The 25,070-nt window shown below is 47.4% G+C and overlaps 1 protein-coding gene across 1 annotated transcript in view; it reads left to right on the forward strand.

The window, feature by feature from the left end:
* Positions 1–10,224: 10,224 nt before the first annotated feature.
* The window catches only part of COL27A1 (collagen type XXVII alpha 1 chain), a 145,956-nt gene continuing 131,110 nt past the window's right edge, over positions 10,225–25,070 (forward strand). The window contains exons 1-3 of the mRNA XM_071574400.1: positions 10,225–10,349; positions 11,492–11,789; positions 20,783–20,859. Coding sequence (XP_071430501.1) covers positions 11,734–11,789; positions 20,783–20,859 — 133 coding nt within the window. The 5' untranslated portion in view covers positions 10,225–10,349; positions 11,492–11,733. The remainder of the gene's footprint in view (positions 10,350–11,491; positions 11,790–20,782; positions 20,860–25,070) is intronic.

Below are 25,070 nucleotides of genomic sequence, written 5' to 3' on the forward strand. Positions count from 1 at the left end.
AGCCTCCCAGGGCTCCCTGGAAACACCCCGGCGATGCTTTACCTTCTCTAACCCTCTCAGCATCGCCGTAGACACACGGCCTTTTGATGTGACTACAGCTGTTGGCGGCGTGGAGTCTGCCCGGAGGGCAGGAGCTGCCCACAAGCACCATTCCTTCGGGGTGTGCCAGCGCAGCCTGAGAGCAAACAGGGCTGGGATGGCACAGGGCAGTCCAGGCGTTTGCCGAGTCCCAGGAGTGCTGCACCTCTATCTGCAAAGCCTTCCTTCCCTCCAGAACCTCTGCCATGGGTGCCTGGGAGGATGGGGTGCACATGTGTGGTCTGAGGGGGGCACCAGTGGTGCCGAACCCCACAGCAGAGACAGGAGCTCTTTCAGGTCCTTTCCTGGAGAAAGACATCTGGAAGGGGTAACTTGTGCAACGCTACTTTGTGGGGGATAAATCCCCCTAAGCAAACCAGGTGAATGGGATGACACCATCAGCCCCACGGTGTCCCCTCCAGGCTGGGACAGGAGGGCCCAGGGCATTTCTCTGTGCCCCACTGCAGTCAAAGCCTGTCCCTGGTTGAGGTTGTTTGATGTTAATTTTCTACCTTCACTTTGTGTGGTTATTTCTGGCCAAAGGAAGACTAAGCCTTCGGTGGGTGTTTGGTATGTCAATAACTGTAATTAAGCTTTTGTGGTTTTCTTGCAAACTCTGGAATCCATAATTTTCAACAAAGTCCCCTCCTAGCACTGCTAAGGGGAGAAGGGGGGGGTCTCTGTGGGACTTAAAAGAAGAAATTTAAAAATCAAAGCTATAAAATAAAATGTTAATCAGTACCATTTGCAAATATTTAAATTCAATGTTATTTCCCCTTTAAAGAGGAGGAAAATAGAAATCTTGGCATTTCTTCCTATCTTCCAACTACTTTGAGGAAAATTATAACCAAAAACTAGTTTGTTCCTGTTGTTTAATAATGGTATTTTAGGGGAGGGGGGTGGGAAGTAAAAACCAGCTCAGGATGAAGGGATGAAGAATACAGGGAAACCTTATTTTCTGCACAAGGTCCCTTTGCTGATCATGTCCATAGGACAGGCAAGTTTTCCAATACCTCCCCAGTGCAGTGGTCAGGGACAGGGAGGCTCTGGGGATTCGTGGCACAGTGGGAATGGATTCCTGGGCTTTCCTTGCTTTGCTGCTCACTGTGATCAGGATGGGACAAGTTACTAATGGCCTGGCTTCATTTTCTGACGTTGGGGTGGTAAGTCCAGCTCCCAGACATTGCTGGGAATGTGCAAATGCTCTCATGCAGAATTGCACCTTTATGTATCTGTGGCTTTCTGTACATCCAGCTGGGAATTAGGGGAAACTGTGGGTGGGTGGTGAATCACGGACCACATTAATAACTGCAAAGTGCTTTTAGGATGTGATGATCAAAGGCACTTTAGGGACATCAAAGTGAGTTTTGTACTAACAACTTGTTCATCAGGTGTTGAATGGGGGTGGCTGGTTTGGGTGGTTTGTGTCATTTCGAGGAGGGCAAAGGTGAAAACCCACATCAGTTAATGACTGAGGCTGTGTTGGCCCTTTAACAATGAGGTGTCAGGTGCAGGGTCCCAACCTTACACTGCAAATGCTGTACCTGCTCCCCTGCCTGGGGCACATCCACTGACAAGAATATTAACAAAGTGGTGTTGCTTACTCAGGCTTTTGAAGATGTAAAATATTAAGTAGTCTCTCACTTAATTCATTCTGCTCATTAATGCCAATTTTTCAGTGAGTTTTGGTCTGGTTTGTGTGCTAAATGTGGGGTTTGATAGTTAAAGAGCCATAGTTAGAGCCATTTGGAGATGACCATCTCAAAATACACAAAGCAATCCCACAGACTTTGGGGCAATGGGAAAAGGGCATAAAAAATGTCTTGATTTCATCTGTACAACAGTTCCTCTATAATGATGCCACGGGATGCTGCAAATGAGGACTTACCCCCTTGGCCACATTTCTGAAATATCATAGAATCACAGAAGGTGGAACCACAGAATGGTTTGGAAGGGACCTTGACGATCTTTTCATTGCCATGGGCAGGGACACCTTCCACTAGCCCAGGTTGCTCCAAGCCCTGTCCAACCTGGCCTTGAACACTTCCATAGATTAATTCCTTTTCAAAAACAGTAATAACAGGAGTAATGACTTCATTATGTAGGAACGAACAGTCAATACTGTAGACAGGAAAATCCTAACTAAAATAAAGGCTTTCCTGGTTAGCAGTGCAGAGATGCCAGTCGTGCTGCACACACCAAGCTCTGCTTGGCCACCATGGGGCAGCTCCCACTGGAAATCCAAGCATTGCAGAGCTGTGTGGGAATTGGTCCAAGTGTGTAGTTAAGGGGGATTTGCCTTTGGCAGAGAAAAACCACCTTCAACAGACATGTTGATGGGATTGGAGTCCCTGATGCTCCAATTATTGCTTTAGTGAAGGGATTTATGAGTCAAACAGAACAGACAAGACCAAGAGCCTTAATGTGGTGGAGGGAAAGGATCAGAAAAAGCTGTCACAGAGACAAAGGAAATCTGTTACTGGTAGATCTTTCCTCTTCAAAGGAGCTGGAGTAGCCAGGGGTCTGTACAAACAGAAGTCCTGGAGAAATCAGAGCATATTCTGGAGGCCTGGGAAGTCAATAAGAGCCTTTCCCTTTGCCCTGAGAGGCTTCACACAGGATCTCCATGCTGGCAGGGCTGGAACAATGCTGATTAATTTGTTTATACTGTATCTAACTTGCTGGAAGGTTCACTGCAAGTTTGGCCCTATTAGAGCTGAGCAAGAGGATGTTTAGTGGGAATGGAGATGGTCCAGCCCCTGCCATTCTGGAGCTGTGTGTCCATTCAATCCAGAAATGAGTTCAGCAGCATACAAGGGCTCCTGAGCTTTTGATCCTTGATGACAGATCCCACTGTGAGTCTGCTTTGATGCATTCTATGCATTACAATCACTTTCAAATTACAATACAACTAAAAAACAAACAAACATCTCCCAAGCTCTGAAAACAAATAAGCAAACAAAGTCCCCTTCCATGAAATCTCATTTCAATCACTTCGTTTTATTTATTCTTGGGGAGGAGGGGATGTATTTCACCAGTGAGTATATAAATATTGACTTGATTTTTTTTTTTTTTTGAGAAACAGACACAATCAGGTCTCTTATGAGTTCTTACCCAAACATGGGTAAATACAGCCTTTCTGCAGTGGCTCCTGTTTGGAGAGCTTTACCAAATACTATTGCTGTTGAAGTGGAGAGAGAGTGTGCAGATGTGAAGTGTGTTTGCAGGAAGAAAAAAAGTCTATTAGCTTTGAAGCAGATTTCTATACTCTGGGTTAACACTCTGAGTATGTCAGAAGAGAGTCCTCTGTGGAAATGGGCTGTGTTTCTGCTTTATATGTTAACAATTCAAGCAAAGTATGAAGACATCAAGCATTGTTCTGCTCTAAGTGGCACAGATTGCGTTTCAGTCAGTGCAGATAAAGCATTAGGAACTGTCTCCTCGGCTCCAGGAGATGGATTTGAATTGCATGTTTAATCAGTAGGGCTTTTACACAGGACTTTACAGCCAGATAAAACTGAACAATCTCTAATGAACTGTGCATCTGGAGGATGGCAGGTTGTGGTGAATATAAAAGCTGGTTGGGAAATAGATTTACACTTAGTCCTGCATGAGAGGCTGCTGCCAACTGCAGAGTAAAGTAATAACAGTCACTGGCAGCGCTTTATGTCTGAAGGTCTTAAACCTCTTTGCACATAAGATGATCTATATCACAAGCTTCACTCTAGAGACAGTAAAATAATGGCACAAAAGCAATGGTTTAAGTTGCTTCAGGTCACTCTGTAGGTCACTGGAGCAGTGAAAACCAAACCTGAGCTCTGCTGAGACCTAAGTTAGCGTGTGAGCCTCTGGATGCTGCTGCTTCCAGGCAGACCAAAGGCTCCTGGTTCACCCCAAGACAGCCAGCACCAAACAGCCTTTAAGGAATGAGACAATCCCTCTTTTCAGCTAAGCAGCCGCAGCAGTTTTCATCAGAACAGAGATGAGCAACTGGTCACAGAAATAGCTGAGTACAGTTGCTGAAGGAAATGTTGTCATAGCAGTATGTTGTGCCTTAGATGAAGTTAAGCAATTCCCTGTTATGGTTGGGTTGTATCTTGAGGTTACTCTCAGATTACACAAACTAAATTGCAGTTGCTGTGGTGTTGATACCTCAAAACACAGCAGAGTTCAGGCTTTTCCTTAATATACATTTGTGTGTACATGCAAGGGGTGGCTCATCCTTGTCACTGCTAAAGCTTTTTTGGTGTCATTAGTGAGTCCAGCACAGGGTGGAGCTTGAGTGGTGCTCATCTCGACTCTTCCTTCATTTTGCACTGGATTTACCATTTCCACTTCAACTTCTTCCTGCAGGAATGACTTCCCCTTGGCCAGGAAACTTTTCCCACAGGCCTGGCCAGTGCCCAGACACGAGGTTATCTTCCTACAGCAGATGGAAATAAAAAATACCTCTTGCATAGATAGGAAAAAGCTACCTTCTTGTTTTAAATAGTATCTTAAGTGTTGGTCATAACAAGTTGCTTTGTTGTGTTTTATGCTCTTTTTTCTTCCCCCTCCTCGTCGAAACTACTACTCAGAATCTGACTCAGCCTTAGTTTCTGTCCTGCACAAAGCCTTTGTTTCCAGGTATTTGTACTGCAATCTGCCATCTCTTGAAGGCCAAGATCTTGCACTGATTTCCCATCTCCCTTTTGAACTTGGCCTTGAGGCTGACTGGGTGTGCACTTAAGCACCATATTATTGCCCTTAAGCATGTTCATCCACAGAGCAAACAGCATCTCTTGTCCAAAAGGACTTGGTGTGACTCTGTAGTCAATACCTTCCCATGTTTGTTGCCTGCAGCTCCCAAGCATTGTCCAGTGTGTTCAGAACAGGTCAGGCTCATCACTTCTACATCAGTTCTGCATTGCATGTGAAGAGAGTCTGGCACAAGCACTGCCCCAAACCTGCATCAGTGACACCAGCTGAAACAAACACTGACAGACCATGCTAGAAGTAGGCAGTGCTCCCTAAAAGTCCTAAGCCTTGGGCACACATGACTTGCAGAATTCAGATTTAAATATTACTCTCTGTGTAACTGCTGCAGTGGCAGTTGTCCTTAATTTGCAGGAAGTTATTCACCTGGCACTTTTATGTGGTGGCGTGATGTCCATCTTTGCCGAAGGGGAAGGAGCTCTCAGGGTGGTTCTGTTTCATGAAGAGAAGATGTGCTGTTTCTTTACAGAGATCACATTACCTGCACTCACCCAGGATAGCACACAACCACCTCCATAAACCCACCAGGGCCTTTTGGCACATCGGTGGGAAAAGCACTTGTGCTTGCTGATGCATTACTGCCTTTAACCATGAAACATCCAGACTGGGAGAACTTCTCATGTGCAGCAGTTCAATGGGGATTTTGGTGGTGAATTTTTTTTCTTCTTGTGGTAGAAGGGGTAAACTGACCTTAAGTTTCTGCTGTGTGGTTCAAGTGTAGCTCAGCATCACCACTGAGGACATATCTGAAAGTTGCCTGGTGGTGTTGACACTCTTGTGATTTCCAGTAGCACCAGTGACTGAACAGGTTCTAAATCAGAGGTAGATGGATAAACAAGGAAATAAAGGGATGTTTATAAAACCAGGCAGTCTTTCATAGAGACAGTGGTATCTCCCTGTCAAAGCCTGTTGATGTGTTACACTGTCAGGGCTGACGTGTCAGTCCAACACTGCTGCTGCCATCAGCTGAACAATTGCTTCACACTCACCCTGTAAAAAACTGTAATTCTCTAAACATCTACATGGAAGAGTACAGCAGAGCTGTATTCAGCAGCCAGCATTTCCTTGGGAAGGGTGGGCTTGGACTTGTCTCGCCGCATTGTGTTTCCTTCCATTCGGATGGAAAAAAGGCTCCGTTTAATGATTAACAGCCATTGCTGCCTCTGGCTGGCTGGGCAGCCCGATGTGATATGGTGCACTTGGAAAGCACAGAAAGATCAGGCTCTGCCAGACGTGGCATCCCCACAGCACCGGGCTGGAGACAAAAGCCTTTAGTGTTCCCGAAAAGAATTTAAAACATTTTACATCAAACGGCTGCAAAAGTTCAAACATGTCACCGGTAGCCTGTGGCACAGGATGGGAATGGCTTTGTCAGGAAGGCTCTGGAGGGGGTGTGTGTGTGTGTGTGTGTGGAAGTAGCACTGGTCAGTAAGTCAGTTATGTACAAGGGTTTTAAGCTTTCTGTACATCTCTATAATTAATACTCTCTCTAGTGCACTGGGAACAAGACACAACTCACACCAGTTCCTGCATCACTAATAGCTGCCAAACAGCAAACTCTAAAACAAGGAGTGCGGCATGTCCTGCCCTTCAGGTGAAGCCTGATCAGCAGTGATGGCTGAAGCCCAAAAGAGAAACCAAATAGAACCATCCCAGGTGGGCCAGCCTCTGCCTTCATGGAGATCTTGGCTCTGCCATGGATGGTGAAAGTTCTCAGCAAGCAAACAAAGCTCTTCACCAGGTTTCTGCTCATGACCAGGTCCCTACAGGGTAGGAAAGACTTTAATCCAAGGCTTGAACCAGTGCCAGTCAATCAGGTAGAGCTCATGTATGAGAAGTGCTGGTATGATTGTGTTAAATGCGGAATCTGAACTGAAATGTTGTGTAGGGATTAGGAAATCCTATACAGGGAATTACACACCTGAGCGGGCACTGCAGCCAGGTGTGGAGCACTCCAAGGGAGCAAGAAGGGATAGAAATGGTTGTTTTGGTGTAAATGTCTAAGTGCCATCCCAACAGCCAGGGATCAGTACCAGACCCTGGGCACACAGCCCCTCAGGAGCTCTGGCTGCCGAGGCTGCTGGTGTTTGCAGGGTGGGTGGTGGGTCAGCCCTCAGTCAGCCATTCCCCAGAGCTGGAGGTGGGCACAGCCAGTCCCTCCTGTGCCACTTCCTGGGTTACTGTGACTGTGCATGGGCTGGGGGATGAGTCCCATTTCTGTGGATGGTTAAGCTCGTGTTCCTGCTGGACTTACAGCTGTGGATCCAGCCCTTTCCAGCAGTCCTGCTCCATATGGTACATGTGCTGGGGCCACGACTGCATCGCTGTGTCCTCCCACAATTGCTGAGACCACCACCCTCTCATGGCAGGGGCACTGCCCATGGGCTGGGCTCCCACTCCCTATGGCTTCAGGAACTCTCAGCCAGGTACCAAGTTTAGATACTTCAGCTCCCGGCTGGGTGTGGATCCCCAGCCCAGAGGGGAGTGAAAGGCTCTTTATCCCACCTCTCCTTTGCATGTTTGTTTGATCCTTCCCACTAGTTTTTCCGGTGCTGTGGGTTTCCCTTCTCCCTGGTCATGCCATGGTTTTAAACCTGAATAGGGTATTTATCTAAATATATCCAAATACATCCCTATTGAATTCCGGGGGCAGGGAATGATCTGGGATACTTTTTGGACTTATGTAAAGGCAAAAATGTTTGAACTGTAATTCAGTGTTGTCCTTCAGGCCAAGCCAAACTGGGAGGGCAAGCCCAGGTTAATGTCTGGGATTCCTCTGCCCCTTGAAGCTGGGCACTGTGAGTCACACAGGGCAGCTCTATTGCTGCTCACCGTGGCTCTGAGATGCCTCCACACTTGGTTTTCCAAAAGGAGCAAAGAGACAAAATTATATTAATAAAAGCCTTGATGCTTAACCAAGCTATGGCTCCTGAGGAGAGGTGGGTACTGGTTCTTCTGGAACTGGCTAAATACAGCTGAGTATTTAAAATACTGTATTTTTTCAGGCTGTAATGACATGCTGCTTTTTTGGAGAGGTGTGTTTCATCAAAAGCAAGTGTTCTGTTCCCCATGTTGTGTGGTGGAATTCCTCCTCCCCTGTACTTTTCTTATTTTGTCTAATTAAACTATAGCAATTTATTCCCATTCCTTTTTTCTTATTCCCTTCCCCCTTTTTCATTCTGCTGCTGTGCTGATTTACTTCAATTTATTTAGTGTTTTAAAATGGCTTCTATTTAAATTTGGAAGAAAAGAAAAATAAATCTGCTAAATATATTTCTATTCAGATCATATGTTGTGGCTTTTCTCTTTTTGAAGAATGAGGTCTAATTTTTGAACCTGAATTCACTTGGCACTACTCTTGGCTTCAGCAATGTTGGGTTTCCTTTTGTTTTAAACTAATTCCCTTTTTCCTACTGCTGGGCTACATTTATGTCTCTGTGCTAGCAAAGCTTTTATGCATGTGTTTGGTTTTCATCTGAACAATAAGTAAAGTATGTGCAGAGGATTTGAGGATGGGGCTGTCAGTGAGTTTTATGGTGGTCTTTGATGCAACAATGTGGACCTGAAGCATCACCAGTCCTTTCTCAGCTACCTGTGCACATCTCATTTGGATAAGTCTTTGCAAAAAGATGCAGCACATCATTTTCCGTTCTTTTTTGTCCCTCTTTCTGGGAAGCCTGACCTTATTCTTTTCTGGGTAGAGTGGGTTTTTTGAGGGAAAGGGTGTTTAGCCAGTATTTACTGCATTTAGAAGAGAGAAGAGGTAGAAAAGAGCTGAAGGATATGAGCTGTATATTCAACAGCAGAGGAATTAACACATGTTTCTTTGTAAAGTACCTTTTAATAGACTAAAGGTTTATCTTAAACACTTTGGCTTGGCTAGAATGTTTCTTAGTGAGGAATGTGTGACTGAGAAACATGGAAAAAGCAGCTGGGGAAAAAAATAGCTAAGAAAACTAGAGATTTTATGGGATTTCTGACAAGCTGTGTCACTGCCTGGTGTCCCTAAAGTCCCAAGCCCCTGGATGGGTCATCTGAGCTCCTGGGCCTTCAGATGGTTTTGAGACAGGTTTGTGAGTTGGAGTTTCTAACAAGTATCTGGATGTATAACCTACCTGTACCCTTCTGGGAGGGTTTTCTGGAGGACAGAGGATGGTGGGGCTGTTAGTTTTTTACCCCACTCACAAAACTGCTTGTTTCAGGGGGTTTTTTTAATTGTTACTTAAAACTTCCTCTGTTATAGCAACCGTGGAAGCAGAATGCAGATGCTTCAGAGCAAAGGTATGAATAAAATCTCCTGCCTATAGAAACTGGGAGATGCAAAACCACAGTCCCAGTGAGCAACCACAACTAAGTCAAATATATGTATTAAAGGAGAGAATCCTTACCATGCGTGGTAACAGATGTCATACAGGAGATCTTGATTTATGGTGCAAAGCTTAACTTTTGGCCACATTCTGAGTTCATGGGTTTGATTAAAACCTGCATTGCTGAGTCAGACCCAGCAGGTCCTTGAATTTTCTGCTCTGAATTTAATGTGACATCATTCCCCTCTCACCTGAGGTTCAGGTACTTAATGGATTGATGTGGATCCAATTGGCAGCTGTATTTTTTTTCCATGGGGAGTGTGTAACTTTAGTGCCCATATCCAGCTTTGAGGTGCTTTGGTCACTCCCACTGTCTCAGGGGGTAACGTGGGAAGATACAAGACACCTTTATGGAGTGAGTCTTGTAAGGTGGCTCAGCTTTGATGTGCAGACCCACACTGGTGTCTCGGACCTGTTCTGGATGCTCAGCTCCTTACAGGACCTGTCCTGTGCCCTGCAGCAGCCCCGTCCCCTGCCCTGCCAGTGACCAGGCAGCTCCTGACCCGCAGCCCTCCCTTTCTTCCTCCAGCCCCCTCCCCTCCTGGTGGGGTGCCCGGGGTGCCCCCCTGCCCGCCGAGCAGCGCTGATCCTGCCCCTCGGAGGCTGGATCTCTGCTCATTAGCTGCTGTTTGCTGAAACCGGATACCTGGGGCACCCCCGCCAGCCCGGAGTCCCCGGGCTGCAGCTATTTAAAAGGACAAGGGCAGCCTCAGAACTTCCACCTCTTTCACATCCATGTCCCTCCCAGCGCCCGCTCCCAACCGCTCTTCTCTCCTGGATCCCTGCAGCATCCATGACCCACGAGTGGAGCGACGGCCCGTGGGGGATCTGCCCGCGCCAGCTCCGGGGAAGGATTATCTGCTGAATTTGGGGGGATCCCAGAGAGCCCCAGCCGGCTCCGAGCCCCTCAACCCGGCCACCTCTCCTGGGCTCCCGGTGCAGGAGACACCTTGAGACTGAAGGGGAAGGAGGGAGGAAGGGGCTTTTGGGTTCGTTTGGGGCTTTTTTTCCCCTCCTCCTTTTTCTTCTTTTTTTTTTCTTTTTTATTATTATTTTTTTAAGAAGTAGCAATTGCCGTGAGCTGCCCGGACAAATGAATGGCCATGGGGCTGCGAGGAGATGCTGCTCAGCCTCTCGCCTCGCTGCAGAGTAAGTGCCCAAGGCAGAGGCGCTGTAAGGGGGAGGGAGCAGGGCAGGGGGCACCCAGGGGTGCAGCGAGGAGGTGGGAAGGCTCGGAGTCATGGGCTGCCCTCACCTGCCTGAGGGAATCCCGTGGAGCTGAGGGATTTGCTGTGTCCTGCTGTGGACAAGAGAGACCAGCCGGTCGCCCTGGGAGGTGCACGGTGGCTGCTGGGTGGGACTTCGGAAGAGGAGGGGGCAAAGGGATGAAGGTTTTATCCACATGTAGAAGTTCCCTCTCCTGGCAGAGCTGGCCAAGTGGATTTGATATCCCTCTTGTACTGATGGAGCTTGCACAAAGAAATTGTAGATTCCATCCCTTGGTGCTGGGAGGAGGGAGGGCTCTGGAGGTGCCCTGGGGAAGAAGAGCAGGGCAAGGAGGGGAATAGGGGTATGGAGGGCTTGTCTCCTCCAAGGCTGAGCCCCATTTACAGGCTCACAACTACCTCTCATGAAGGGCTGATCCCAAGGGAAAAGCTCTGTCAGGTACCTTATAATGTGTGTCTGTGCCAGCCTGGGGTGACGTGGGTTGAGGCCAGTTTGAGGCTCATTGCCCTGGGCAGGTGAGTGCAGGTGAACAGCCATGTCCACCAGCAGCTCCCCAGAACTGCCTGTGCTTCCTTTCCTGGAGCCTGGAAAGGGTCTTCAGTTCCTTCCTTCCTTCAGATCTTCTGGCCCTAAAGAGTTTCTTTAGGGTTTTTCCTTTCTTTTTTTCCTTTTTAAAAAAATTAATTATTTATTTTGTATTATTTTTTGTAAGTGCTTCGGTATTACAGAGGAGGGCAGCAGAGAGAGGCAGTAAGGACATCCTTAAATAATTTTCATTTCTCCAAATCTGCCTTTTCCTCTTCTCTCTAAGTCCAGAGGAGAGATCCTTGGGGGGGTGGAAGGCACATCTGCACTATAAATAAAAATAATACAACCAACAACAAAAAAAGTAACAGCTCAGAAAAAAACACTTGAAATCAAGGACTTTGGGAGTCAGAGATCACAGAAATTGTACTATTATTAAGGAGAGGAAGAAAAACAGAGAGAGAGGCAAGAAATCCAGCGACCATGGGCCAGCCTGGCTTCCTAGCGTGTACTTTGTGTTCTCTCTCCTTTTTCCCAAGGTAATTGCAGTCTGCCGAGAGGGAGTTAAATGGGATTAAAAGATCTGTGTAAGCAAAAGGACCCAGAAGAGAAGGAGGAAGGAGTGAGCCGTCCGGGCCAGGGGTGTCTGTGACACAGCTGAGCCCCTTAGCGAGGCAGAGAGCCGAGCTCCTGGGAAGGATGTACCCACAAACCGGCCTGTCCCCCGATTTCTGATGGATTGCCGCAAAAATTGCCCGAAAGAGACAATGCACTAAACGTGATGGAGCCGGAATCAGAGCCGGTCTCCAGACTCAGAGCTACAGCGGCAGGCAGGGGGTGAGTACAAACTCCGCTTCTCCCGGCGCTGGAAAAGGGCATCCCGGGCGGGCTGGGGGTGCCGGGGAGCCGCAGGATCCCGGGATCTGGGAATGGGGTGGGGGAAGACATTCCTCTGCCAGGGGATGATGTGAAAACTCCTGCGCTGGAGAGGAGAATGGGCTGAGAGCAGGGAGGCCACGCTGCGGAGCTGGAGAGGGGCGAATGGGGCTGGGGTGTGCGGGAAGGGGTGAGCGCGGGGATTGGGGCCAGGAGGAACCCCCCGCCCCCCAATTCCCACGCACCGGGGAAAGGGGCTCCCTCCCCGGGAGCTACTCCGGGGGGTGGGCACCGATGTAGCCCCCACGCGAGATGCAGGAGCGGGCGATCCGCTGCCACTCGCACCCCTCACGCTGCTCGGGCACGGCGGGGGTTGCCCAGCCCTCCTGGGAGCAGGGGGATGCTGTTCCTCACCCTACCCCGCGGGGCCCTGGGGACACGGATACCTGGATGTCGCCGCTGCGGTCCTGCGGGAGGTGGGAGAGCCAGGGAGGGCTGAGACACGGCGGAGGTGCGCGGTGGCAGCTCCTCATGTGCTCGCACACACAAAATGCTGCTTCCTATCCATCCGTGCGTGTATGAAAAAATTCCAGCATACACCCTGCCCGTCCCCTTTCTCCCACAGCTGGGACCATCTTTTACTATTTTCATTCTTAAATGCGTTGTTATTGTTGTTGTTATTATTTTTCCTGGGGACTAGCAAAGGGTTAATCCCGCTGGCTGCGTTGTCGGATATACTGATGATTTACCGACACTCCCTTGGAAAGGCTGGGATTCTTCTGCCTGGCAGTTTGAAAAAGTTGTGTACAGGATCCCTCTGCTCGGCTGGGCTGGGAGATGGGGGGAAAAGGGGGAAGAGGGTGAGCGGATTTGGGGGCACCGTCCCCTCCTCCGCCCCCAGGGTCACCCCGCTCCCGCCCCTTTAGGAGAGCCGGGAGGTGGATGAATGTGCAGTTCCCTTTGGAGGCTCAGTCTGTGTGTGGAGTTACACGGAGAGCCCAGACCCTTTTCCAGGGGCTGCAACCGCTCTCCTTGACAAGTTTTCTGTGTGTTTATATACTTGCAAGGACTGCACTTCAGTGCTTTAGGGTTTGGGGGGTTCTTTTGCGCAGACGTGGCTGTGGCGTGTCTGGAGATTCTGGTAACTGTAGCGTCTCCCAGTTACACCTTTTTAAGGCTGAACATAGTCTGGGTGAAGCGCCTGGGATGGTGTGAGTGTGGCTGATGTCAGAAAGAGAGAAGTCGAAAGGAGAATAGAGATAAAGGTTCCTTTGAAAGACCACGAGCAGCGTGTCACAGCGAGGGGACGGGCCCGGTGCTGGGGAGACACTTGGCACGAAGCTCAGCCGCTGACAGAGCACCAGCTGCTCAGCCTGGTGGAGGAGTTGACCGAGATCACGCTACAGATGAGGACAGGGAGATCCTGTCCCACATCCTGCCCAAGTCCCAGGGCAAATCAGACCTAGGTGAGGACAGGTTTGGGAAGGAGGGTCCCAGAAGGCAGCATAGCTGCCTGCCTGCCAGAGGTCTGTGTCTGCTTCTGCATCGGGTTGTCCCGGGCTATCACTGCATGGCTGCACGGGGTTAGAGCTCTGCAATGCCTTGGGAAATCTGGCGTTGGTCTGTCCTGATGCCTTGGAAGATGAACGCCTTTTGTTCCAGGGTCTCCCCTAGCCTGGCCCTCCCGCGTGCTGCTCCGGTCACTCCTCAGCAGAGGTCGCTTGCTGCCCTTCACATCATCTCCCGAAGGGATTTTTGATGCTGAGTTTTGATTTGCTTGGCAGAGCAACGTGCATCCCACCATCCCCACAGCTTGATGTCCCATTGAGGCAATTAGTCTTGGAGAGGGTCCTCTGAGCCCAGAGCTGGCAATGCCACCCTTGTGCTGCCAAGACTTCCTCGAGGTGGGTGAGGGCTGTGCTATGTGAAGACAGCTTGTAATGGGAATGTTGTGGTGCGTTCCCACGGGGCACTGGGAGTCCCTGTCATAGCAGCACTCCTGCAGCATCCTCTGGAAAAGGGCTGGCAGCTGAGGAGCTGCCGGATGTGCAGGAGACCCACGGATGGGAGTGGGAGGGCTGGCTCACCGGGAAAGGAGCAGCATTTGCAGTGTGCTTTTGAAGCCTTGTCCTGGCTGGAGCTGCCAAAGCTTGTAAAACCAGAAGAACACAAAGTTTTACAGGCTCTACAAGCTTAACATGCCCCTCTTGGTCGTTTTTGGTGAGCACAGACTCTCCAAGCCACAGGAGGTGGGTTTGTCTTCAGCTCTGCATCAAGCACTTGTCCAGTGCTGTTCCACTGTGGTTGTGCCACCTTGGCTCCTTCCAGCCCCAGTACCACAAGCTGGCCATGCAGGAGGCTTGATGCTCTTGGAGGGCCTCTGATGAGTTCCTTCCTCCTGTCACAGCCCTGGGGTGTTGGCAAACAGTTGCTCTGGATCTGCCTAACCCATCCATGTATTGAATGAGAAAGCTGTACACATGGTGGGACAGCACCCACCTGGCACCACCAAGTGGGTCAGCCCCTGGGAAGGCCCAGAAGGGCTGGATAGGAGGCATGGATCCTGTTTTAAGAGGAAAACAGCATTGCATGCAAGTTGGGCAGGTGGTTTGGGGACAAATTATGGTGATGCTGGACAAATTCAGCAAGAGGCTGGCAAATGATGTATGTGCTGGGTGCCTGGGGGTAGAGAGAAGACAATTGCACAGCCCCTGGAGCTGTGTCCTCAGAGAGAAGGGTGGTGTTACAGCCAGGGTTCCAGCTGAGGTCGTGAGCCCAGATTCCCCCTCTCCTGCTGCCTTGAAGTGTCTCTCCAAGAACATCCTTTAATAAAGCAAAGTTCCAGCTTCATCCTCTTTCTCCAAGTTGAGTTAAAATCTGCCCTACTTGAAAACTCTGTTCATGGAGGTTTGCTGTTGACTGGGAGTTGCTCAGATCTGGTGTTGAGGGATTGTCTGAAATCTCTGACCAAGGACAGACACAGAATTTTTGGGGGTTTTTTCCCCTTCCTTTTCTTTGCCAATTTGTTGGGGGCAGAAGTGGAAATGATGGACGCTTACTGAAGTGCAGATGGAAACAATGGGGAATTCTATACAGCTCTGCCAAACCCCATTCACAAAATGAAGGAATGCAAAGACGTTTCTTGGAAGGACAAAAAAGCAGTTAGATGACAGATCACGCTTAGCACTTCTGTTTGTCAAGGGCTCCAGTTACTGGAGGACACAAAGGCGAGAGCCACTACTGAGTGTTGTCACTTCACACAGCAGCAAAGTCAATATCCCAGACACGCAGGGGAGACTAAGGAGAAAGTTGCCAGGAAAGATCCCCTGCTGTAGAGAGTGTCTGGGCGCTGGCTGGGAGGTTATTTGAGTCATCACAGCCATGTCAGTCTGGCATCTGTCAGGTGAGGAAGCGGGCTGTCACCAGCAGGAGCTGGTAGCTCTGGGACAGCTTTGGGCAACAAATACACAAGCTCTAGTTCCAATTAGGAGGACAAGGACCAGCAGTTTGGAACCCATCAGACCTCTGTCTGCAGAAAATGGTGTAAACCCACGACAGAACAAGGAGTGGAGTGTTTGCAGGAGGTCACACTGGCCATGCTGGTGGTTCATCTCCACCTTGTGTGTACTGCAGATCTGCATGTCCCTCCTGGATGAGTCCCCTCCTGGATGAGTCCTAAGAAGAGCGTAGAGGTGCCAGAGAAGCAAATATCAGGCCTTTATGCATCCAGATCCTCCTTGTGCTTGGCTGATGTGCTTTTAGGAGAGCAAAGCTGCTTTGCAGTACTTGAGACCTGCTGCTGTACCACTGCTGGAAGCTGAGCTCCCTCCCCTCTGAACGTGATTCTTCTCTTGTTCTTTTGCTGCCAGGACCTTCCTCTGATGGAAGCAGCAACTTTTTCTGGGGCCCCAGTGGCCAAACCCCTGAGACAGACCTCTGCAAGCACCACACTAAGGGCGTTTTCTTCCTGAATTAAGATTAGATTTGGTAGAAATGGTGCCAGAGAAACCCTGTGAGTTTCTGGGTTTGTATGCATGGTCCAAACTCTGGGGAAGGGTGGAGGAACTTGGATGTTCCTGTTCAGCATCACCCCAAGACTGGCTTTGAAGTCTAGGCTAGTTTCCCATTCAGGGAGTTTCTCTATTTGGGCTACTAAAGTCTCCAGTAATAGTGGTGGGATGATCTTTGAAACCCCCAGCTTTGAGCTCTGCTCAGAGCAGCCATCCTCATGTCCAAGTTCATCTTCTCCATCTTCATTGTGAAATGAATTTCTAGTTGTCACCTGAAAATCTATTTTGATAAACACATGCCTTGGAGCAGCAGGTTGGTTGCTGGATATTATGTGTACTTGATTGAGGATTATATTTTTGGGAGGTTTTCTGAACAGTAAAATCTTACAGAACATGTTGAATTTCATAGGATCATGGAATGGTTTGGGTTGGAGAGACCTTAAAGCTTATCTAATCCAACCTCCCTGCCATAGGGAGGAATAACTTCAACTAGACCAGGTTGCTCAGAGCCCTATCCAACCTGGCCTTGAACACTTCCAGGTGTGGGGATTCCATTCTTACTTCCTTAATATTGACATTTTCTAGATCACTCTTCATTTTCCCAGTATAGTTAAATGACCTTGGAAATGTATTTGGGCCATATCTGTTTGTCTGCTCAATCCTACTTCTTAAAAAAAGTAAGTGCTGAATGGGGATTAAAACCAAATACCCCTTCAGTCATTTCAGAAACTCTGCCTTTAACACCCTGGGTTTTGCAGCAGTGCCTGTGTACACCAGACAAGATCTTTGCCTGGAGGTGTAAATCAATACCTGGTTTATACTGCAGAAAAAGTCCAGCAAAGGACAAAGCAGGGTCGATTCTGGGACACCTACGTAGTTCTGTGTTTCCATTGCTCTTGCCAGAAATTGAGGGTGAAAGGAGAAATACCATCATTTCCAGAAGACCCAAAAAGAGAGCAGAAATCTACTCCACAGAGGTACTAAATAAGATTTCTACCCTGGAAAGCTGGGAGTGGAATTGATGTCTGGTACAATTTAAAGCCTCAGTATGCAGGTTGTGATTTGTTTCCTGTTGTCTATCAAAACTGCCTGGGAGTCTTACAAAATATCACCTCCAGTCATGTGCAAAGGATCTTAAGCCACACATGCATTTTCTTCTTTCAAGATACTCTGTCTAATCTACAGCTGGAAAGGTGGATTTGCTTTTCTTGAAAAGCAATTTTCAGCATCCAGCTGGCTTTGGGGTCCTTTGGACAGAAAAAGAGTACACCTGAATGGAGGGAAATTGTTTTTCCACCTGCAATAATGTTTGCAATTTCAAAGCCATTTCCCCACTGTAAATGAGGAAGAAAACATAAAAATTTAAATGCTGGTGTGGGCCCTTGCAACATTTCTTTCAGCTTCAACTCATCATCTAAACAAACAAGATGTCAAAATCATTTGGATGACTTTTTCTAAGGCAGGGCAAACCATTTCAAACAGCTGAAATTGTTCCAACTGATTCCAGAAATAGTGGAGATTTAGCTGATCACAATTATTTTACAGGTTGTTCCAGATTTGTCAAACTTGCACTTTTTTGAGGATAATTTCTGACCAAGTCTGCCTCGAAGGCTCTTGTGTTACTCTTGCCCTTAGTTCAATGTAGTGCTTTATTCCACTGGTTGTCAGGTGAAAACCCAGAAGGTTTATTGCCAGTTTTTGCTTCCTTGTCCCTCCCCAGTGTGTTTTACCTTGCACTTTTGGCACAGGTCAGTTCCCATGGACTGGTCCACAGGAGTTCACCAAAAGAATTGAAGCAAAATTAAGCTGTACTCAGTAGCTACAGTTTGCTATAAACAGTTTGTGCTGGAAAACATGAGCGTATATCATGTGTACTACAGGACACTTCTTCACCTGGTGACTCTACCAGTGAGATCACAGAATAACAGAATGATTTGGGTTGGAAGAGACCTTAAAGCTCATCTTGTTTCACCCCCTGCCATGGGCAGGGACACCTTCCACTAGTCCAGGTTACTCCAAGCCCCATCCAACTTGGCCTTGAACACTTCCAGGGATGGGGCAGCCACAGCTTCTTGGCAGCCTGTGCCAGGGCCTCCTCATCCTCACAGTAAAGAAATTCTTCTTAATATCTCATCTAAATCTGTCCTCCTTCACCATAAAGCCATCTTTCTTTGTATTGTCACTCCATGCCCTTGTCCAAAGTCCCTGTACATCTCTCTCAGAGCCCTTTATGGAACTGGAAGATGCCATAAGTTCTCTTAGGAGCCTTTTCTTCTCCAGACTGAACAGCCCCAGGATCCTCATTCTAGTGTTCATGAGCCTTGTCCAGTAAAAGAAATAAAAATGCTTTTAGTGGTACCTCTTGAGAGAATCTCAGTGGAAATTGCTGCTTATGGGAAGAAGCAGAGATAGAGGCAAGGTGGGTTTGGTAGCTCTATATAAGGAGAAAAATCTTCCTTTTCTATTGCTCCTCAAGCTGCTTATGTAGCCCTGTCACTGCCGAGCTGTAACGGAAAAAGATCCTGCATTAAAAATCCTGGGATAATTAACAGCCCCATCACTCACAGGGCTGCCATTTGGAAGCTGCTTTTGCTTTTTCCATTAAGTCGGTAAATTTTGCCAAAGTGTTTTTCTTCAGTGTTTTGGCACTCGGCCCCACTCTCAACTCTGACAGTGTTGGCCGGGTGAGGGGTCCAGGAGCAGGGCTGGGGCCAGCTGGATCCCACACTGTGCATTCATCTCCTTTACGGCCCCCGTCAGTGTCCCTGGAATGAAATTATGTGCTGGATTTTCCCTCTAGACTTGTTCTCCTCGTTGTGTTGATCAACATGGATTTTGGAAGCAAATTTGGGTTGTAAAGGTAACCCTCCAAAAATAAATGTGGATTTGGTGTGTTGTGTGCAGCGGTGGTTGTAGGTAGCTGTATAAATCTGATCCTCACCAAAGTACAGGTCCTTAAGACCTTGGATTGCTGATACCCTGGAGGTTCACCCCATTCCCCTTATCTTCCTGTGCTCTCATTGGGTAGTTGAGTCCAGCTGATGATACTCAGTGGGGTCTTTGCTCCATGCACACATGGAATTGTGTCCATCCTAAAACCCCATTACTCCTTTGGAAGTGAGCACAGAAATGCAGTTTTTCTTGCAATGTAGCTCCTTCAAAGTCATAAAAAGTCTGCTAGAACTGGCCCTGAAGAATCAGCCTTCCTCCATCTCCTGAAGGAACTGGGACAGCAGCTCTCCTTGGGCTCAGCAGTGTCTTCAGCCCAACAGTTGTGTCCCATGGTATGAAGTGCTTAGAAGACAACTAAGTCTCCCCATCTGGAGATCTCTGGAGCATGGTGAGGGTTTCCTGGTTAGCACACAGCCAGATATAGGACATGGCAAAAGAACACTGGGATTTGGCTGTTCCAAGCTGTTGTTCCTCCATAAACTAAAGCAGCCCCAGAGCCCCTGAAATGTGCAGCCCAGTGTCAGGGTGATGGAAACAGCAAAGGTGGACATGGATTGCTTCATCTCATTTGTTTCCCAGTCAATGCAAGGCTGCTCCAGTATTTTATCCCTTCAAGCCTTAAAGTATTAGTTAGTGGCTGGATTCCTGGATGGATTTTTACATTCAGGGCCAGGTTTCCCCACTGATGTAAATCACGGTGGCTTCATTTTAGCTTTGGGAAAGGGTCTCCTGCACTGAGAGGGTCTGGCCCAGGGTAACGCATTATCTCAGAGGATGCTTTCTTTTGCTAAATCTGAGTCTTGATGGCAGGAGAAGAGTGGTCTCTAATCCCACTTGATATACGATTTGTGTGTCGGATCTGGAGAGAGGAGCAAGCTGCACTCTGGCATGGCTTTGCACAGCCCAGTGTTTGCACTGGCTTGGCTGAAATGACAAACAACCTGTGGATGTCCCACGCTGCTGTCTTCTGGCTGAGGACTTTCTGCAGTTTACATTTCTGTCTGTTCTTCCAGCCAGCCTTTGCTGATGAAGCTGTGAAATGTCATCTTCAGAAGATGAGGGAATTCAATCTTCAAACTTTCCACTGACAGCTTTAAGTGAGCCTAACTAAGGAGTTTCCTATGTTCATTAGTTGGCTCCAAATCAAGGAAGCTGACAGGGGAAGGAGAAGGGGGGGCTTTAGCTACCTTTCTGGTAAAGGTTTTTCCCTCTGCTGGTGTTTTCAATGGCACTTGAAGGCTTAAAGCTGAGCTAACAGAGAGGTTTGTGCAATTCCCTCTCAGACGTGAAAGGGTCTGGGAGAGCACGGGCTTGGGAGTCTGTGGATCTCACACTTTCTAAACTTTCCTTCCATACCAGGCTTGTGAGAAGGTCCTTAGTGGCTCAGGACAGGGTGCTGAGTGGTTAGAAGCTGCCCCTATCTTTGCAGCTGGGTGTAAAATGAGGAATAGGTCCGTGTAAGATTTTGCATGTTTAGGGTATTTCTAAGCACTCAGGAAAGTGTTAGGACCCAGAATTCATTTGCTGAGATGTGGGTGATGCAGCACTGCCTGTCAGCCCACTTTCTACCCATGTTCTCACAGACTAGATCATGCACTCCTGGCATGTCTTTTGACCTTCCAGTTTTCAGTTATTTCTCTGTTCCCTTGTATTTCTGATGGTCTGTCCAAGATGGCACAAGTGCCAAGTGAAGCAGGAGTGAAGGGATGGCAGACCCAACACTGATGATCCTACATCTCAAAACACTGGGCTGGTCCATGTTCAAGGCTTGATCAGCAGCTCCTAATAACACTGGGAAAACCTTCCAATGAATTCAGTGGCTTTAGGTGACTTTAAAGCAGGAAAATGAGATCTCAGTTGGAATCCACTTCCTGGAGACATGTAGATGTTGCCACTGCCTTCCTTAGACTTGGGATTAAGAAGACTCTTAACAGGGAAAACTGGTTTTGTTACTAATGTTGTAGAAACTCATTATTTTTATTTCTCTTCCAGTTTCAGGGGATTCTGCTTTCTCTGGACTGTATTATGTTTTAGCTGGTTCCTGGGATTCACAGAGGGAAATTCTGAAGGTAAATTACACTTTTTTTTCCTCTCCTTTTTCAACCAAAGTAAAAGCCAAGTGCTTTGGTATGAGTGTAGGGCCATCATTTAACAACATCTGAATCCAGTGTGTGGAATTAGATGTATTTGTTGCTGGTCGTTGCAGTACTGATGATATAGATGATGCAGTTAACAGCTGGCAAAAGAACCAGGTTTTTTACAGGTGATTATGTGCCCCACAGGATTTTCAGCATGCCTGTCTGTCTGGTGTAACTGGGAATGAAGCACTTTGTGTCTAAAATGTCACTGGCCTCTACCTGCACTTGCCAGGACTTAACTGCTTTTAGAAAGTGCCCCTTGAGGCTGGAGCATTATGGAATTAAATGTCCCTGGCAGATGGATTTTTCCTTGACTTGAAGGCAACCTAGACGTGCCTCTGTCAGCACATAGGGTGTTATTCATAGAGAAATTATGTGAATTCTGAAAGTGAAAGCAAATTTGAAGAAGAAAAATCCCACTATGTTGGTTGATAAATAGACTGTCTGGTTCTGTCCCAGTGCTCAAGGAAGTATTCTATGCAGGGGTGATCACACACCTTCACCATGTCTTTACATCCCTTCTCCAGACTTCACCTCCCTAGTGCTGCTGGGAATAGGACAAAACTGGGATACAATAATCAGTGATCCTCCAAGAGGAGATGAAGAGCTTCAGAGTCATCAACAGCAAAAAAATTCATCTTTTAGAGTTGATAGTGGGAGCTGAACATCTCTGCAATATCTGTTTGTAAGGGAGCCTTCTCCTCTTAAAATAGCTTCACCTCTTCCACATGGATGTCTTACATGGGTTTATGCTGGAACTGAACAGCTTCCCCTGCAATCTGCAGACAACACTAAGCGGTCTAGCAGGCTCCAGGGCTCTCCTCTCAGTCTCCAAAACATCAAGGAAAAATAGAAAGTTGGTCAATGCTCAGCTGTCAGCCAGCCCATGGAGCACTTTTTACAGGGGGGTTATAGATCCCTGCCATCAGCAATTTTGAAAAATGTAATATTTTCCAAATTCTGCCTCTATGCAGAAGAGGTGAACATCTGTCTGAATTACTTAGTCAAGCAGTTTTCAGAGCAATTTTTATGTCAGCTCATAAAAAGGCAGAACAAATGCTGTGTCTTGGCATCTCTCTTTTTAAGTAGGTTATAATGTGCTGTTTAGATTCATCTCTATCCATTATTTTGCTCCCATCATAATTATGGGATGGTACCACGTTTTTTGATTGTTGCCATCAACCTAAATCTATTTCATTTCACTTTCATTGTGTTCACCTTAGTGTAGTAGATAACTCCCCCCAAGATACTTTGTGATAAAAGAACTTTAAAAGATTTGCTTCATTTCCACGCAGTAAGAGAGTGGATTCCCTCCTGGGTACCAGAAAATAAAAACTTCCAGGGAAGTAAGGGCTGTAAATGAAGCAATTTTGACTTGAGGCTCTCTTATTACCCGGGATTTTCAAACATCAGATTTACAAGCAGTAAGAGCTCATTCATAGGTCAGTGTGAGAATTAAATTAAGCCAATGCCATGGGCTTTTGAAAATGCTGCAGTTAATACTCTAAGGTTTAGGGGTCTTCCTGCACATTGGAAAACCTGGGAACGCAGAGAATGATCTTTCCATAAGATCATGAGGTTAGTGAGTTCATCTGTTGTGCACTCACTAAGGATCTGGGCAGTAGCTTTTGGAAATGCAGCCTTTATTCAACCCAATTTTAGCTGTGGGCATCACATCTTGGCTGTTGGAATCTGGGAAGCTGCAACTTATTTCTCTCCTGCCTTTTGATTTGTTTTTCTTATAAAGCTTTTCATGCAGGGAAAAGGGGAGGGAAAGAAAGAGAAGGGAAGAACAATAAAATATTTTATCCCCTCTTTCAGAGATGATCATGTGGTTGTTTAGGAATCTCTGATCATCTCACTTCAGGTACAGTCTGCTAGAAGAGCTTTTCCCAGATGCTCAAATGTTGCTACAGGAATGTTGCTTCTAGCCCTGAGACACCTGGAACCAGGCAGCACCAACTGAATGGGGCTTTTTTAAAATAATGTGTTTTGTTGGAGAAAATCCACAGAGGAAAAAAATTTGAAGGGAAAAAAATGCTCTGCTAAACTTGGAGCTGCTTAAGGAAGTCAAAATTACCCTGCATTTTATGTTAGTTGATGACATCCTGAGGGAAGTGCCCCACCAGCCCTGGGCACTCAGCAAGCCATGGAGGGGCAGATGGGATGGACAGGCAGATGGGCTGGGTGGGTGCACAGACAAGAGTCCTGAGCTCTGTGCCTGGACCTGGGGCTGGAAAGTCCACATACGTGTCCTGCATGAGGTCTCTCCTAATCGGATTTTGCGTAGGCATCCAGAATTTGGCTCCACCTTAGTAGATTTTGAGAGAAGGAGTGTTTGGGTTGTGTTTTTTCCCTTAAGCACTGCTGGATGTAGTTGCTAATGAGGCAGTTGGATTGGGATTGCAAACAGCAGCAGTATCCCCTGAGCAGGGAAACATCCTTGGGCCTTTGAGGAGCAGCTACCAAATGAGTAACTCCTGGAGTGTGCAGCATCTCTAACAGAAACAGCCACTGTCTGTCTCTGGGGGAGAACCTAAAAATACATGTAGAAATTGGAAGCTGGAGTCTAGCTCCTAGTTTAAGTGGTAAATTTGTTTCCTTAGGGATAAATCCTGATGCCTTTGAAGTCTGTGGCAAGAGTCCCACTTGACTTCACTAAAGCCAGGCTTTGGCCTTTGCTATTTCATGGGCTCTGGAAATTATCCAGTGTGAAGACACTGCTGTGATTCCTCCATTCAGTGCAAAGAGGGAAAGGCCATGCTGAGGGATGACCCCACTGGGCAAAATGGAAGAAAGCTGGTGGGAGATCAAGGATTTCATAGTATGGGAGAAGTACCGTCATTAACATTTGCGTGTCCTGTGCAGTAAATTATGCCCTCTGCATAGAGTGGGAAAATTTCCATGCCCTTCCACATCTGACACACCTTCTCCAGGGTAGTGTCTGCTAGAAAATGAGTCAAGCTGCCTTAAAAAAGGGAGGTAGGAATAAAGTTGAACTCAGACAAAGTAAATATTGATTGACTCGTTTTTACATAGAAAAATGACCGAGGTTTTTGCCAAAGTCAAGGAACAAAGGTTTTCTCATCATTCTCCTCCCTTCCTGGCCAGCAACATTACAGGCCTCAGACTGCTTGAATCTACAACCCTTCTGGCCATCACCAAGGTTCTCTTTTAAGTGCCAGTTCTCCAGATAGTGTGTTCTGTGATGAACATTTAATAGTTAAGAGTGAAAGCAGCCAAATACCAAGGCCCTTTTAGAGAAGTGACTGGTTTTTCCTTTGGACAACCTTTGATTTACTTTTCCTTTTAATCTAGGAAAGCTGCAATCCCATGGTGTCAGCCATGATTGGCACCACCACAGTTTGAGTGTTAAATTTTTACATGACAACATCAGCATTTGGGTTATACAGCCCACACTGGCTTCCCCAAAGAGCACTGAAATGTGAGAGTTAGCTGGTCAAGGAGTAATGGAGATTGCATTTGGGCAAGAGGGAAGGGGATGCAGTTATCCTAGCTCATTTTCAACAGTGGTAGTGTCATGGTAATCTTGATTGCCTTGCCTTCATCATAGGATCATTTGGGTTGGAAGACCTTTAAGATCATCAAGTCCAGCTGTTAACACAGCACTGTCAAGACCACCACTAAACTGTGTCCCCAAGGGCCACATCCACATCATTTTTGAACACTTCCAGGGGATGGTGGTTCCACCACTTCTCTGGGCAGCTTGTTCCAATCTTTTTGGTGAAGAAATTTTTCCCAATATCCATTCTGACATCCCCCTCCATCCCCCCTTCCCCCCCTGTGCAACTCAAAGTCATTTTATCTCATCCTATTGCTTTTTATTTGGGAGGAGAACCCGATGTCCCCCCCCAGCTCCACCCTCCTGTCAGAGTTGGAGAGAGCAAAAAGTTCTCCTCTGAGCCTTCTTTTCTGCAGGCTGAGCCCTCTCAGCTCCCTCAACTGCTCCTCACAGGGTTTGTGTTCCAGCCACTTCCCCAGCCACTCTGCTCCAACCCTGAGGTGCTACACAGGGTTGTTGTGACCCTTGTGCAGGACCCAGCATTTGGACTTGTTGAGCATCATAGAACTGGCCTGGACCCATTGATCCAACCTGTCCAGGTCCCTCTGCAGAGCCTTTC

This window comes from Pithys albifrons, chromosome 20, assembly GCF_047495875.1.
Source record: "Pithys albifrons albifrons isolate INPA30051 chromosome 20, PitAlb_v1, whole genome shotgun sequence".
In the NCBI taxonomy this organism is placed as follows: Eukaryota; Metazoa; Chordata; class Aves; order Passeriformes; family Thamnophilidae; genus Pithys; species Pithys albifrons.